Source organism: Castor canadensis, chromosome 14, assembly GCF_047511655.1.
Source record: "Castor canadensis chromosome 14, mCasCan1.hap1v2, whole genome shotgun sequence".
Taxonomy (NCBI): domain Eukaryota; kingdom Metazoa; phylum Chordata; class Mammalia; order Rodentia; family Castoridae; genus Castor; species Castor canadensis.
The window spans coordinates 65,459,514-65,474,399 of record NC_133399.1 but is presented as its reverse complement, the minus strand read 5'-3'; the positions used below and the strand labels follow the sequence as shown (position 1 = coordinate 65,474,399).

The window sequence follows — 14,886 nt, the reverse complement described above, 5'->3', positions numbered from 1 at the left end:
AAAATAAGACTGCTTATTATAGTCAAAAGACTAATATTATTAAAACTACTCAATACCTTAAAAAATATGAGCTTTACTTCTTGAAATTCCAAGCACTGAATAGTATTTTATTACCTTAATACTGTTTTGCTACCACCTGTGAACAAACCAAAGCATCCTCTTAATCACTACATTATCCTTAGGCCAGAAATGACACTCCTAAAAATTTATAGAGGAATTACTTCTAAAGAAAAAAGCTCAATGTACAAAAATGCTTGTGATAGCATTATTCAAAATAACAAAAATTATAAACAACTAAGCCTTTAACTAAAAGTGACACATCAACAGATTATTTAAAAAAAAAAAAAAACCAAATACTATGACAAAATATTTTTAAAAATTGGTATGTAAAGTGAAAGATAAACTGAATATAAAACTTTTAATACAATTACAGATGTTATTATGAGTTTATATACCTATGAGAAAGACCTAAAAAGAAGTATGGAAAAATTAGTATAGCTGATGTGTTAGGACTAGAGAAAAAGAGTGCTAGGGATTATAAATTTTTTTTCTCTCCATTAGTGATGAAAATTATTTGTACATTAATAACTATGTGGCAGAGAGAAGGGAGGAGAAATCGGTTGTTTTCACTTTAAAGAACCCTAACTAGGGGTGGAGTGACTCAAGTAGTAGAGCACCTGCCTAACAAGCGTGAAGCCCTGAGTTCAAACTCCAGTAATACACACACACACACACACACATACACACCACACACACACACACAGGCTGAAATCATTACAAAGTATTCATTTTTGGAGCTCTTCTAATATTAGAATCAAATATATTACAAATAATGTAACCAACTTCCAAAGAACTTATAAAACGTAAGTATATAAAATATCTGAATACTTAAAAACCACATTTTCATGAATAGTAACCTTCGGGGTCTTTACCTTAGGTGGGTCTTTTAATAATCAAAATTTTTTTAATAATGTACACTTACCAACCCCCCACCCTATTCTGTTATTTATTTAGCCATTCAACAAATATGAGTGCTTACCATGAACAAGAGATTAGAACAGATGCTGAAGGTATAACAACCAACAAATAATCATGCTACTTCAATAGTGCATCACAGCAGCTTTGCTAGAAAGAGTTTTCTGTTTGTTTGTTTGTTTGTTTATAGGTACTAGAATTTGAACTCAAAGAGTCTTGTGCTTTCTAGGTAGGGACTCTACCACTTGAGCCACGCTCCCAGCTCTCAGAAAGAGTTTTAAGTACTATGAAAACTCAAAAGTTCAACACCAAATTTATAGTAGACTCCCTTTCCCATAGTTTTCTCTCCATAGTTTTAGTTGCCTGGGTCCTAAGGCATTAAATAGAAATTTCCAAAAATAAACAATTCTTAAGTTTTAAACTGCCCACTATTCTAAGTAACATAATGAAATCTGTCTGTCCTGCTCTGTCCATCCCAGCACATGAATCATCCCTTTCCCCAGGGTATCAGCACTATATACATTACCCATGTATTAGTCACTTAATAGCTGTCTTGGTTATCAGACCAACTGTCACAGCACTGCGATGCTCGTGTTCAAGTAACCCTTACATAGTGGCCTAAAACTACTTCACAATACCTGTATCATTCACCTCATGTCATCTCACCATGTAAGCACTGTATCATCTCACATCATTATAAGAAAAGTGAATACAGTACAATAAGATGTTTTGAGAGAGGAAGTAAGAAACGACATTCACCGCCTAGTTTTATTACAGTAACTGTTTTAATTGTTCTGTTATTGGGAATTCTTGTGCCTACTTATGAACTGCATCACAGATATCTGTGTGTAAGGAAAACAGCACATACAGGGTTAGATACTATTCACAGTGTCAGGCATCTACTAGAGGTCATCCCCCAAGAACAGGCGGCGAGGGCACTACTATGACAGGACGTTAAGCTGAAACCTAAAACAGAAGTTAACCAAAGCGAAGAAAGACAGATGTAGAAAAGAATGGCTCAGGCCAGGCATGATGGTCCATTCTTACAATCCCAGATTAGAGAAGCCAAGGCAAAGGACTAAGAGTTTGAGGCCAACTTGCGTGACACAGTGAATTTAAAGCCAGCCTCGGTTTTTGAGATCCTGCCTCAAAAAGTAGTAATAATGTTTGAGGAAGAGGAAGACATAATATGAGCAAAAGTCAAGAGCCAAAAAAAGAGTAAAGCATTTAGAGAAGCTACATATCAGTATCACTAGGACAACACAAGGAGAATAGTGAGACCTGAAGAGTAAGGGTAAGTAAAGGTCAGGGAAGGTCGGGCATTCAGGCTTCAAGAAAAGATGGACTTTAGGCTGCGGATGTGACTCAGTGGTAGTACTTGCCTACCATGTGCAAGCGCCTGGGTTCAATTCCCCAACACCACCAAAAGAAAAATAAAATCATAAAAAGAAAAAAATTAAAACATGTTTCCTTGGATGTGGAGGCATGGTTCAAGCATAAAGTGCCTGCCTAGCAAGCACAAAGCCCTGAGTTCAAGTCCCATTACCACCAAAAAATAATAAAATAGTATACATATGTAAGTACATGTAAAAATGATAAAATTTAAAAAAAAAAACTAAATAAACCACTCACACTTTCCCTACCAGAAAAATAATAATAATAAAAGATGGACTTTAAATGAAAAACAATGATGCTTTACTTTAAGCAGAGAGTTACATGATCAGACCAGAAAAATCACTGCTGTGTGAAGAATGAACAGGAGAGAATTTAAACCAGGAGGCCTGCTGAGCAGCTTATTGGAAATCCAATGATAGTGACCTGAACTAAGGTGGAAGAGAAGTCTTTCAAGTTTACATACAATTATCTCTAGCTTTCTGATTACAAGGAAAGACTGCACTTAGGAACACTCGGTGGTTGGGTATGGCTTGACCAATGAGTTATAAGACAAAGCAATGAGTGTCACCTTCAGGCTCGATTATGTAACTGCCATTTAAGATCTTCCAGAAACATTTGAAATAGGTATTCTGTCAGCTTCAGTCTTTGATAAACATGTGCTATGAAAGAAAAACAGCCTTTGTTTTAAGACACTGAGATTTGGGGATTGTTACAACAAAACTTATCCTATCCCAACCATTCCTAGGGATAACCCTGGCAGACCAAAGAAAACTAAAGCCTTACACAGCCTATTCTTGCTGCTTGCAGAGAAGATGAAATTCTTTACCAATTACATTCAGTCAAAACTAGAGGAAAAAAACAAAGACATTCTTGAACAGGTCAAGGATACTAGGTCTCAGAATGGCTTTGTGTTAATGTGTTTATGTCTGGGGATGTAGCTCAGACAAAATGCTTGCCTAGTATGTTATGTACAGGGTGCTGGGTTCCATCCCCAACATAAGAAAATACAAGTATTTAAAATGTATTATTTAATAAACTTAATGCATATATTAAAGAGATGATAGGCCTACTTTGATAAATTAGCTCCACTTTAACATGAGTTATTAAAACAGTTTTAAGGACATCTAACAAAATGACATCAATGAAGACTGTTATTGCTATATTTGAAGAAGCTAAATAATTCCTGGTAATTATTAAGTTGCAATGACTTCCTTTAAAAGACAATGATTTAAGAGTAAACTACACTGGGTCTACAGCCATACCATCCTAACAATGCCCAATCTCATGTGATCTCAGAAGCTAAGCAGGGTTAGCCTGGTTAGTGCAGAATAGGAATACCAGGTGCTGTAGGCATGGCACAAGTAGGAGAGTACCTGCATAGCAAGCAAGGAGCCCTGAACTCAAACCCCAGTACTGCAAAACCAACCAGCCCAAAAAAAAAGAAAAAACAACTTGAAGTGATGGTACCTACCTGTGATCTCAGCACTAGGGAAGCTGATGCAGGAGGATCACAAGTTGGAAGTCAGTCTAGGATACATACTGAGACCCTGTCTCAAAAAAAAAAAGAGTGAAAGAGTAAACTAAACCCAAAGCCAACAGAAGGAAAAAAATACTGAAGTGAAATTAAATGAAATTAAAAAAAAAAAACCACAAAGAAAAAGACTGACCCAATTAAAAAAAAAAAACAAAACACAAATTCCTAAAACCAGAAGTGAAAGAGGGTATATCACTACTGACCCTAAAGCCTAAAGTAATCAAACGAATCATAAGAGATGCTTTGAAAAAACATAAATCATGAAATGGATAAAGTAAAAAGACATACAGATAAGTACCACTATTAACTCAACAAATAACAGAAAACCTAAACAGATCTCTTAAGACGAAGCTATCCTATGGAGCTATCCACAAAGCAAAGGTCAAATCCAAATGGAAGCACTAGTGAATTCTCCAAAATGTTTAAAGAAACAATAACAAACCTTTAAAAACTCATTCAAAAAAAGGAGGGGGGGAGGAAAGTTTCACAAATCATTTGTTTTTATTTATTTGGTTGGTTGGTTTTGGAGGTACTGGGGTTTGAATTCAGGGTTTTGTGCTTACACAGCAGGTGTTCTACCACTTGGGCTACACCTCCAGTCTATTCTTCTCTGGTTTTTTTGGAGAAGGGGGATCTCTCAAAATACATGCCCAAGGTGGCCTCCTGATCTCAGCCTCCCACCCAAGTAGATAGGATTACAGACATGAGCCACCAACCATTTCTAGAAGGCCAGAATTACCCTGATACGTTCCACCAAAAAAAAAAAAAAAAAAAAACATAAAGTATAGACCATGGTAGGAATGCCAAAATCCTGCACAAAATAGCAAATTGAATAGCAAACAAACAAAAAGGATTATATACCATGACCAAGTAGAATTTATTCCAGGAATGCAAGGTTATTTTAACATCAGAGTTAGTATTAACATACCATATTAATAGAATGGAAAAGAACAACTTCAACATCTCACTTGATACAGAACATATGTAATACAGAAAAAAGCATTTGATAATCTCCAATACTCATTTAAAAAACTCTCAACAAATTAGAAATGGAGGGGAACATCTTTAATCTAATAAGGGGTATCTACAAATACCTGCAATAACATCATATGTAATAGTGAAAGACAGAATGCTTTACCCCTAAGATCAGGAATATGGCAAAGGTATCTACTCTCACTACTTCAGGTCAACATCTTACCAACCACTTCAGACAGGCAAGAAAAAAAAAAGAAATAAAAGGGCATCTATATGGGAAAGCAAGAAATAAAAAGTTGATTTTATCCACAGAAAACATAAGCTTGATATAAAATAGTCTAAGAAATCCATGTAAAAACCTACTAGAGTTTGGTTTAAAAAAAAGTACTAGGAAGAAAAAAGCTCAGGAAAGATGCAGAATACCAGTATATGAAAATCACAGTACTTCTATATACTAGCAATGAATAATCCAAAAAAATCAAATTAAGAAAACAATTTCATGGGCTGGAGATGTAGCTTAGTGGCCTAGGTTCAATCCCCAGTCTTCCAAAAAAAAGGCAAATCCATTTACAATACATAAAAAAAAAAAAAAGAAATATTTAGGAATAAATTTAAATAAGTGTAAGACTGACTTACACATTAAAACTTCAAATTTGAATCTGAAACTTTTTTATTGAAAGAAATTACCTGTTGGTTCATGCCTGAAATCCTACCTACGCAGGAGGCAGAGATCAGGAGGATTGCAGTTCAAAGCCCAAGTGACCCTATCTCAAAAATACCCAACACAAAAAAGGGCTGGTAGATTGGCTCAAGTGGTAGAGCACCTACCTAGCAAGCATGAGGCCTTGAGTTCAAACCCTAGTACCACCAAAACAAAAAACCCTATCTCAAAAGCAAAATGAAAACAAAAGGGCTGGCTCAAGTGGTAGAGCACTCCAGGCCTTGGGTTGAATCACAAGTACGGCAAAAAGAGAATCTCAGAAGGCTTTAATTTTTTTTGCAGATGTTTATTGACAATCTAATCTTAACAGTACATGAAAATGCAAAGGAAACAAAAAAAAAAAAAAAAGACAAAGTTGAAGGACTAACCAAACCCAGGGCCTCACACACAGTAGGCAACTGAGCCACATCCCCAGCCAGTGAACCTAATACTTATTAATCTGAAAACTGCTACAACAATCAAAAAAGTGGGGTACTGGTGTAAGAATAGACACTGGTCACTAGAACCAAACTGGCACTCCAGAAATAACTTTCACTGATGGTGAACTAGTAATCAACAAGAGGAACAATGCAATTCAAAGGAGGAAACAGTTTTTTCAGGAAATAGCACTGATCCCACCTATTGGGAGGCAGAGGTAGGAGGACTGACTTTGAGGCCAGTTCAGGCAAAAGTTAGAAAAACCTTATCAACAATAAGTTAGGTGTGGTGGTGTACATTTGGAAGACAAAGTTTGTAGGAGAATCACAGTTCAATGTCGACCTGGGGAAAAGGCACGGTATCCTATCTGAAAAATAAACTAAAAAGCAAAAAGGACTTGGCAGTATTGCTAAAGTGATAAAATGCTTGCTTGGCAAGGTTCCCGAGTTCACTCTCCAGTACTGCCAAAAAAAGGAAAGAAATAGCACTGAGACAACTGAGCTATAGTTTTAGCTCTTACATTTAGTATAAAGCACATTTGAGCTGATTTTTGTGTATGGTTTAACATAAGGACTTAACATACTATTGACTTAAATATATGAGAAAACACTATAAAACTCTTAAAAGAAAATAAATAATTTTTCATTAAGAAATAAGGCAAAGATTTCTTAGATATGACACAAAGAACACAAATGATAAAAAAAAAATCAGTAAGTTGGGCTCCATCAAAATTAAAAATGTTTGCTCATCAAAAGATTTTATTAGGGGCATAATGGCCCAAGTGGTAGAGTGCCTGCCCCATAAGAAAGAGGCCTTGAGTTTAGCCCCCAGTACCACCAAAAAAGCCAAAAGACATTACTAGAGATAGGTACAATGGTGCACTCCTGTAATCCCATCTACTAGGGAGGCAGAGATTGGGAGGATCGAGGTCCAGGCCATACCAGGCAAAAACATAAGACCTTATCCAAAAAATAGCTAATGCAAAAAGAACTGTGTATGGCTCAAGTAGTAGAGTGCCTGCCTAGCAAATGCAAGGCCCTGAGTTCAAATCGCAGTACCACTAAAAAAAAATTAAGACATTGATAAGCAGTAGTTAGACATGAACACTGGGATGTGCAAAGGAAACCTAAAATGGAGGATCTTCAGGGTCCCCAGTCCTTGACCGAGGAAAAATGTTAGGTAACAATCAGACATAAGCAGTGAGCCAAGGACACTCAAGAGAGTGTTTGGTAAGTGCCTAGCAACATATTGATCTCCAGGGCTAAAACAATCAGCTACACAAAATTACAAGTATCAAGCTGTCCAGTTACAAAAAAGAATATGAGCTCTGCCAAGGCATACTACCAGCCTCCAGCTTCAATCAGTTGGAATAACCAAAAGTTACCTTTGGGTCATTAACGGTTCATTTTAATCTTGTACTGGCAGATTTTCTTCCCCCTTTCCCATGGGTTTTTTTTTTTTTTGTTTTTTAGGAGGTCACAGGTAATCTCAGGCTCAGAGTTTCTTGAGACCTGTTTGATCTCTTCCACAACTTTCAAGTCAATCACCCCTAGGGGCTGGTCCTGAGGAAGGACATGACACTCCAAGCCCTTTACACTTCAGTAAAAGCCTGTGCCAAGGTGGAGGTGACTATACTTCTCTACCTAGGACCTATTTTCACTTCTGCAAGTGACTTTCTGTTCTAATAAGCTTTACTATTCCTAATAAAACTATCCTTTTTACTACTCTGCTTCACATCTTGTCTGAAATCTTTTCCTACCAGAATCAAGAATGGAGTTAGCTGTACTGACCTTCTGGTAACATTATTATAAAAAAAAAAAAAGCCATCAAACAAAAAATATGAAGAAAATGAAGGATTGAAGGAATGGCTCAAGTGGTAGAGAGTGCCTGCCTATTAAGTGCAAAGCCAGTATTACCAAAAAAAAAAAAAAAGTCTAAGAACTTGAAAGGCCAGGCACCGCGGCTCATCCCTGTAATCTAAGCTATGTGGGAAGTGGAAATCAGGAGAATTTGGTTTGAAGTCAGCTCGGACAAAAAGTGAGCAAGACCCCTATTTCAACAAACAAGCCAGAAGTGGTGGCACATACCTGTGGTCCCAGCTAAGTGGAGGACCCTAATACAGTTTGGCACCAGACAAAAATTTAAGACCCTACCTAAAAAATAACCTAAAGCAGAAAGGGTTGGAGGTGTGGCTCAAGTGGCTATGCCCTGAGTTAAAAAAATCCCGGTACCCTCAAAAAAAAAGTAAGGACAAGCACAAGCTTGGAGAAAATACTTACAAATGTAGTATATAAATTAAGGAATTATATCCAAACTATATCAAGAACTGTTACAAATCAACAGGAAGAGAAACAAACTATTTATTTATTTATTTATTTGCAGCACTGGGGTTTAAAACGAACTACTTGCTCAGGGCTGTCTTCGAACTGCAATCCTCCTGATCTCTGCCTTGTGAGTAGCCACTGGCGCTTGCCTTAGGCCAATTTTTTTAAATGGGGGGGAAAACTAGGCAGTAAAGCAAGGGAATGACCCAAATGCTACAGCAGGCAACATTGTTAGCTGCTGGGAAACACGTATTAAAACTGCAATGAACCCAGCTGCTGGGGCTCACACCTGCAATCCTAGCTACTTAGGAGGCTGAGATCAGAAGTGAGGTTTGAAACTAGCCCAGGCAAATAGTTCACAAGACCCAACTGCCAAAATAACCAAAGCAAAATGGAGTAGAGATGTGGTTCAAACATGAAGTCCTGTGTTCAATCCCCAGTCCCACCCAAAAAGAAAAAACCCACAGATTCTCCTTCACACCAACTGGAATAACTATGATCAAAAAGACAAGAAATAACAAGCTTTGGTAAGGATGAGAAAAACTGGAACCCTCACACATTACTGTAAGAATGTAAACTGGAACAGCCATTTTGGTAGTTTCTTTAAAAGATATAAATTTGCCATAACCCCAAAATTCCACTTCTAGATCTCTAGTCAAGAGAAATAAAAACATACGTCTTATACAAGACTTGTACATGATGCTTATAGAAACGCTGTTCAAAATAACTAAAAATGGAAATAATCCAAATATTCACTAACTGGTGCATCAATAAAACTGTGATATATCCATACAACTGGGATACTCTTCAGTAATAAAATGAAGTACTGATACATTCTACAACATGGATGAAACTAAAAAACTTTCCGAGCTACTGGGAAAGCAGACATTAGAAGGATCATATTTTGAAGTCACCCCAAGTAAAGTTAACAAGACTCCCATCTCAACCAAGAAGTCCAGCACAGTGGTACATACCTGTGGTCACAATACACGGGAGGCATAAATAGGAGGATCACAGGTTAGGACAGCCTGGACAAAACAGAAAGCCTATCTCAAAAATAACTAAAGCCGGACACCAGTGGCTCACAGCTATAATCCTAGCTACTCAGGAGGCAGAGATCAGGAGGATTGTGGTCCGAAGCCAGCCCGGGCAAATAATTCACAAGACCCTATCTCAAAAAAACCCTCACAAAAAAGGGATGGTGGAGTGTCATGGCTCAAGTGGTAGAGTACCTGCCTAGCAGGCATGAGTTCCTGAGTTCAAACCCAGTAAAAAGTCCATTTATAATTGTCCAAAAAAGGCAGCTATACAGAGATAGAAAGTAGATTATTTGTTATCTGGGGCTTAGGAAGGAATGGTCACACAGATCTTTTAAGGATGACGGAAATGTTCTAACATTGCAATGTGATAACAGTCGCACAACTCTACATTTACTAAAAATACTTGAATTATACACTTAAAATGTGTAAACTGTATGGTATGCAAACTAAACTTCAATGTTATTCTCTCAAAGAGATAATAACCTGAAATTTAGCACCACATGACTATTACCATCACAGGGGCTTTAACTCTTATCGTTCTATCTTTATATTTAACAGTGTCTAAAAATCGGTATGAATGTTGAAATGGAAAATGAACTAAGTAGTTTCTTGCAAAGCAGAAAGCATTCAGTCCTAAACAATTTTACTAACCAGAACTCTGTTTAGAGCCTGATGATCCTCCATGTTCTACCTTGGCTTTCTTCTTCTTTGATGATGATGACGATGATGACTCAGAAGTCACTGAACGTTTCTCTACCACAGGAGTGGAAAGAGCTCGTTTTTTAAACAGCTCCCGTTCTCTCAATAGGCTTGGATCCATTATGCTGCAAAGACAAAACAAATATCCTTAATGTGGATTCAGACCTCTTAAACATTTGCACCAAATCCACAGACCTCAACAAGTTATTTCCCAAATAAAATTACTTATTCTGTAGCATTTTTATTCATTCACTCAAAAAGTAGTGCTTATTATGTGCCAAGTACTGGGCTAGTATTAGACAGGGAAACAGAGTTACTCTCTAAAGATCTAGAACTGTGCTGTCCAATATGGTGACAACTAGCCACAGGTACCAATTAAGCACCTGAAATGTGGCTAGTTAAGAGTGAGACTGGGTTGGTACCAGTTGGAGGGGAGAGGATATAAGCAGAGTGTAGGAGGGTGAATGAGGTGGAAATAATACGTACTCATGTATGTAAATGAAACAATGAGAGCTGTTGAAACCATTCCAGGAATGGGGGGAGGGGGATAAAGGAGAATGATGGAGGGGTGAATTCAACTATGATATACTGTAAGAACTTTTGTAAATGTCACAATGTACTCCCAGTACAATAATAATTTAAAATAAGGAAAAAAGAAAGATATGTCAAAAAAAGAATTGAGATGTACTGTAAGTATAAAATATATGCCACATTTCAAAGACTTAATACAAAAAACGCTTTGTTACTAATGAGATCTTGTATATTAATTACATGTTTAAGAGGTATTTTGAATATACTGGGTTAAATATTAAAATTAATTTCACCAATTTTTACTTTTTAAAAAAATACAAACCAGGCTCAGGTGGCTCACGCCTGTAATTCTAACTACTCAGAAAGCAGAGATCAGGAGTATTGTGGCAAATAGTTGGAGAGACATCATCTCAAAAATATCCAACACAAAAAAGGGCTAGAGGAGTGGTTCAAGGTGTAGGCCCTGAGTTCAGACCCCAGTATCGATAAAAAATAATAACAACAAGAAGATACTAGGCCAGGCATGGTGGTGCACAGCTATAATTCCAGGTATTTGGAAGGTGGAGCTCAATAAACTCATGGTTCAGAAGAAAAGTTAGCAAGATCCTATCTCAACAAAAGAAGCCACACACCAGTCTGAGGTTGGCCCCAGGCAAAAAGTACAAAACCTTATCTGAAAAATAACTAAAGCAAAAAAGCACTGGAGCCTGGCTCAAATGGTAGAGCACCTGCTTAGTAAGCATGAGGTCCTGAATACCACCAAAAAATTTTTTTAAATGTATAAACAGGTACTAAAAATTTTTTTATTACAAATATGACTCACACTTAAAACTCACATTACATTTCTACTAGACAGTGTTGCTCTAGAAACATCTGGACAGAAATTAGGAGGCAAATTTAAGCTCATTGCAAAAATGAGAACCATCAGATCAGACATAAAAGAAATGGTTTATTTCACAGTTATATTTTTGGTGGCACTGAGGTTTGAACTCAGAGCCTTGTGCTAGTTAGGCATTCTGTCACTTGAGCAAAATGGCTTATTTTAAAAATCGGTGCACTCTTGATTATTAACTAACTAAAGAGGCTGGGTTAATATTCTTTTTTTTTTGGTACTGGAGTTTGAACTCAGGGCCTATACCGTGAACCACTCCACCAGCCCTTTTTTGTGATGGGGTCTCGAGAACTATTTGCCCGGCCAGCTTCAAACTTCGAAACTCCTGATCTCTGCCTCCTGAGTAGCAAGGATTACTACCAGCACCTGGCTTGAGTTAGTATTTCTTAGCAAGAGCCACCAGCACCTGGCTTTGAGTTAGTATTTCTTAGAAATGTCCACAGAAAACTTCTGATTTGGAGGGAGGTGGAACTAAATAACCTCTTCACTTTTTTCCCTAATCTAAAACTACAATTCTAAGCAGCTTCAATACAAACAGAAAAGCTACAGGTCAATAACAATAATCTAAAAAACACTCCTCTCTTTTCTGAACGCTCCCTAGGATGCTGTAGAGGGTCTAGGAAGAACTCAAGATGCCTATATGAATAAATTTGACAATGTTCAGACTGGTGTTAAGTCAGGAGGAAAAGACTATGTTATATAGATGCTCCTGATCCGTACAACACAGGATAAACTCATCATAAACTGAAAGTGAATTTAGTAATACACCTAACCTACTGAACAACATAGCTTAGCAACACACCACAATGTGGAGTATCAGTCATTTGCCTGTATGATCTCCTGGCTGGCTGGGCATTGCAGCTCACTGCATGAGTATAATACCATGTGTAGCTAGCCCAGGAAAAGATCAAAACTCAACTGAGTATCCATCGCTTTCACATCTTCATAAAGTCAAGAAATCTTAAGTTGTTTCACCTGTACTTGTAGAGTCTTTAAGCTGAGGTTACCTCAAATACTTGTTAAATGAACAATGATTGGGAAAACACCTTTAAATTGAACTAGCCTCATTACTGGTTTCACCAGCCTTTAGTAAATGTCTTGTTTGCAAGGCACTGTGTTCTAAAGGTTCTGGAAAATCCTTCCCTTCAAGCAGCTTAGATATGAATGATTGTCTTGAGCACCATGCTTAACAAAACAGTAAGTAAAATGTGAATTGGCAAGTGAACATTTTTAAGTATAATCACTGATAAAGAATAATCAGTATGCACTTAAGTAGGGAGGGAAGTCACCGGACCAAGAATCAAACACTTGCCTTCTCTCAGTTTCAATTCCCAGTAACCACGTGGCTAGGCAATCCACAAGACCTCTAAATTCAGATGGGAGCCTGTAATCCTAGCTACTCAGTAGGCAGAGATCAGGAGGATGGAGGTTTGAAGCCAGTCCAGGAAAATAGTTTGAAAGACCCTTTCTGGGTGTGTGTGTTGTTGGGGGGGGGGGGGTCTGGTGGAGTGGCTCAAGGTGTAGGCCCTGAGTTCAAAACCCATACCCCCTCAAAAAAATCTCTAAATTCAATTCCACCCTAAATACAAGGAGGACACTGCCAATGCTGTACACATCTAGCTCAACTACTAAAATGAGAAAACATATGTAAGAGTTACTTTTTAAACAGTAAAGTCATACAAATGTTATTTCAGTATTACTATTTTGGTTGCATCTGCTACAAATTAACAAAATGATTATTACTGGAGTGAGGAAGATAGGAGACAGTCTGGGAGGAGGGAAAGTGTGAGGACAATAACAAAAAATTCACAAGTGAGAAGGTGGAGGAAACAGATTGCAAGCTAAAACATTTCTGTTTATCACACCTTATAAAATCGGATAATTAATCTGGCTTTTTAACAATGATGTTATGACAGATTAAATAAAGATGTACAGTTTACAAAAACCTACATGCTTACAACACATGATCCTGCACCTTTATGAAAAAATAGGTGTTAGTGTTATTACTACTTTAGCGTGGAATCTGAAAAGAAGTGATATGGTGACGGTCACGAAGCTGGAGGAACCATGACATCCCGTCTCCGCACACCAGACCTGGAATGCTATAAAAATCTCTAAAACAAAAAGCCCTGTGAGGTGCCAGAACATTCACAGGCACCTGCAGCAGGAGGCTTAACAGGGTCTTCTCACTGTCACAGGCTGCACCCAACTTTTCCTCCTTTTCCAACACTCCTCAATATTAGTCCTGAGTTCTACACCTCAGAACTGACCTGTGTTGTAGAGAACACCTATCTCTTTGTCCGTTTATTCATTTTTAACACACAAAAACTTTTTTTTAAAACACCATCACAACTCAGGGATAGCGTGTTCCTTCGTGGATGGACACTGAGAAGCTGAAAATTACTTTTCCTCGTTTGCTGCCTCCGAGGCGCGCTGGCACCCAATCACCCAATACTGAAAAGCCAGGAGCCCAGACGAGAGGCGCAGAGGGGACTAAAGGGGGTCGCGGCGCCCCACTTTTCAGAAATCAATGGCTACGATTAAAGTCAGGAATAGTCACAAGCAAGGTCTTCAAAGGGCAACTAAAAATTCAGCCCGGGGGCCTGCCCCTAAGTCACAGCCCTTAGCTGGACACCGTGGTTCCCCAGACTACTGCTAAAGTGAACTTGGGCGCTAAGAGAGGCACGCTGAGTGCCAATTTTCCCTTTCTCCAACCCAAAAGTTTGCGCGATGATCCTCCGGCCTAAAAGACAATGGTGAGCGGACGGCAGGGCTTCGCGGGGAGAACCGCAGCCCCAGCCTCCCGGGGCGCGGACGACACGCTGGCCCTCCCCTCCAGTAGCACCAAGCCGGGACTCCGCGCCCCTCGACCGGCGCCGCGGCCCCTACCTGAGCGAGGAGGGCAGCCCCGCGCGCCCCGCCGCCTCCCGGCGCCTCCGCCCCGGCCAGCCGCTCACGCCGGCGCGGCCGCCGCTTCCCGCTCCTCGGCAGTGCCCCCGCCCGTCCGCGCGCACGCCCCGCGCCGACCCGCCAGCTCGGGGTCTCGCCACAGGCGGCGGTGGCGGCAGCTGAGGCGGCGACTCGGCCACTGGCTCCGCCCGCCACTTCCTGATCGGACGGCTGGGCGCTCACTCCCAGCAGCCACCGCGGCGAACACGCGTGCGTCATCGCGTGCCCCGCCTGGGGCACCAAGGAAAGAAAAAGAGACTGCTGGGCCGTCCCGCGTCTCCATGACAACAGAGGGCGTCTGGCGGCCCAGCGGAGTGTGGGAGGCGCTAGTGAGGATGAAAGACTCCTTTGCCTAAATTCAAAGCTTAGGAGCTCCTCCTCCAGCGGGCTCTGCAATCTAACCCAAGTTAGATAAACCCAAGTCATCATTTACT

General features: G+C 39.3%; 1 protein-coding gene across 2 annotated transcripts in view; it reads right to left on the bottom strand.

Annotated features, from left to right (window-relative positions):
- Positions 1-14,530, bottom strand: part of Gtf2e2 (general transcription factor IIE subunit 2) — a 67,546-nt gene extending 53,016 nt beyond the window's left edge. Inside the window, exons 1-2 of one of the 2 annotated variants that reach the window (XM_020172628.2) lie at positions 14,393-14,530; positions 10,033-10,205 (exon numbers count right to left, since the gene is read on the bottom strand). In XM_020172628.2, the coding sequence (XP_020028217.2) occupies positions 10,033-10,201 (169 nt within the window). In that variant the 5' untranslated portion in view covers positions 10,202-10,205; positions 14,393-14,530. The remainder of the gene's footprint in view (positions 1-10,032; positions 10,206-14,392) is intronic. The other variant, XM_020172627.2, reaches the window with a different exon arrangement.
- Positions 14,531-14,886: the final 356 nt, after the last annotated feature.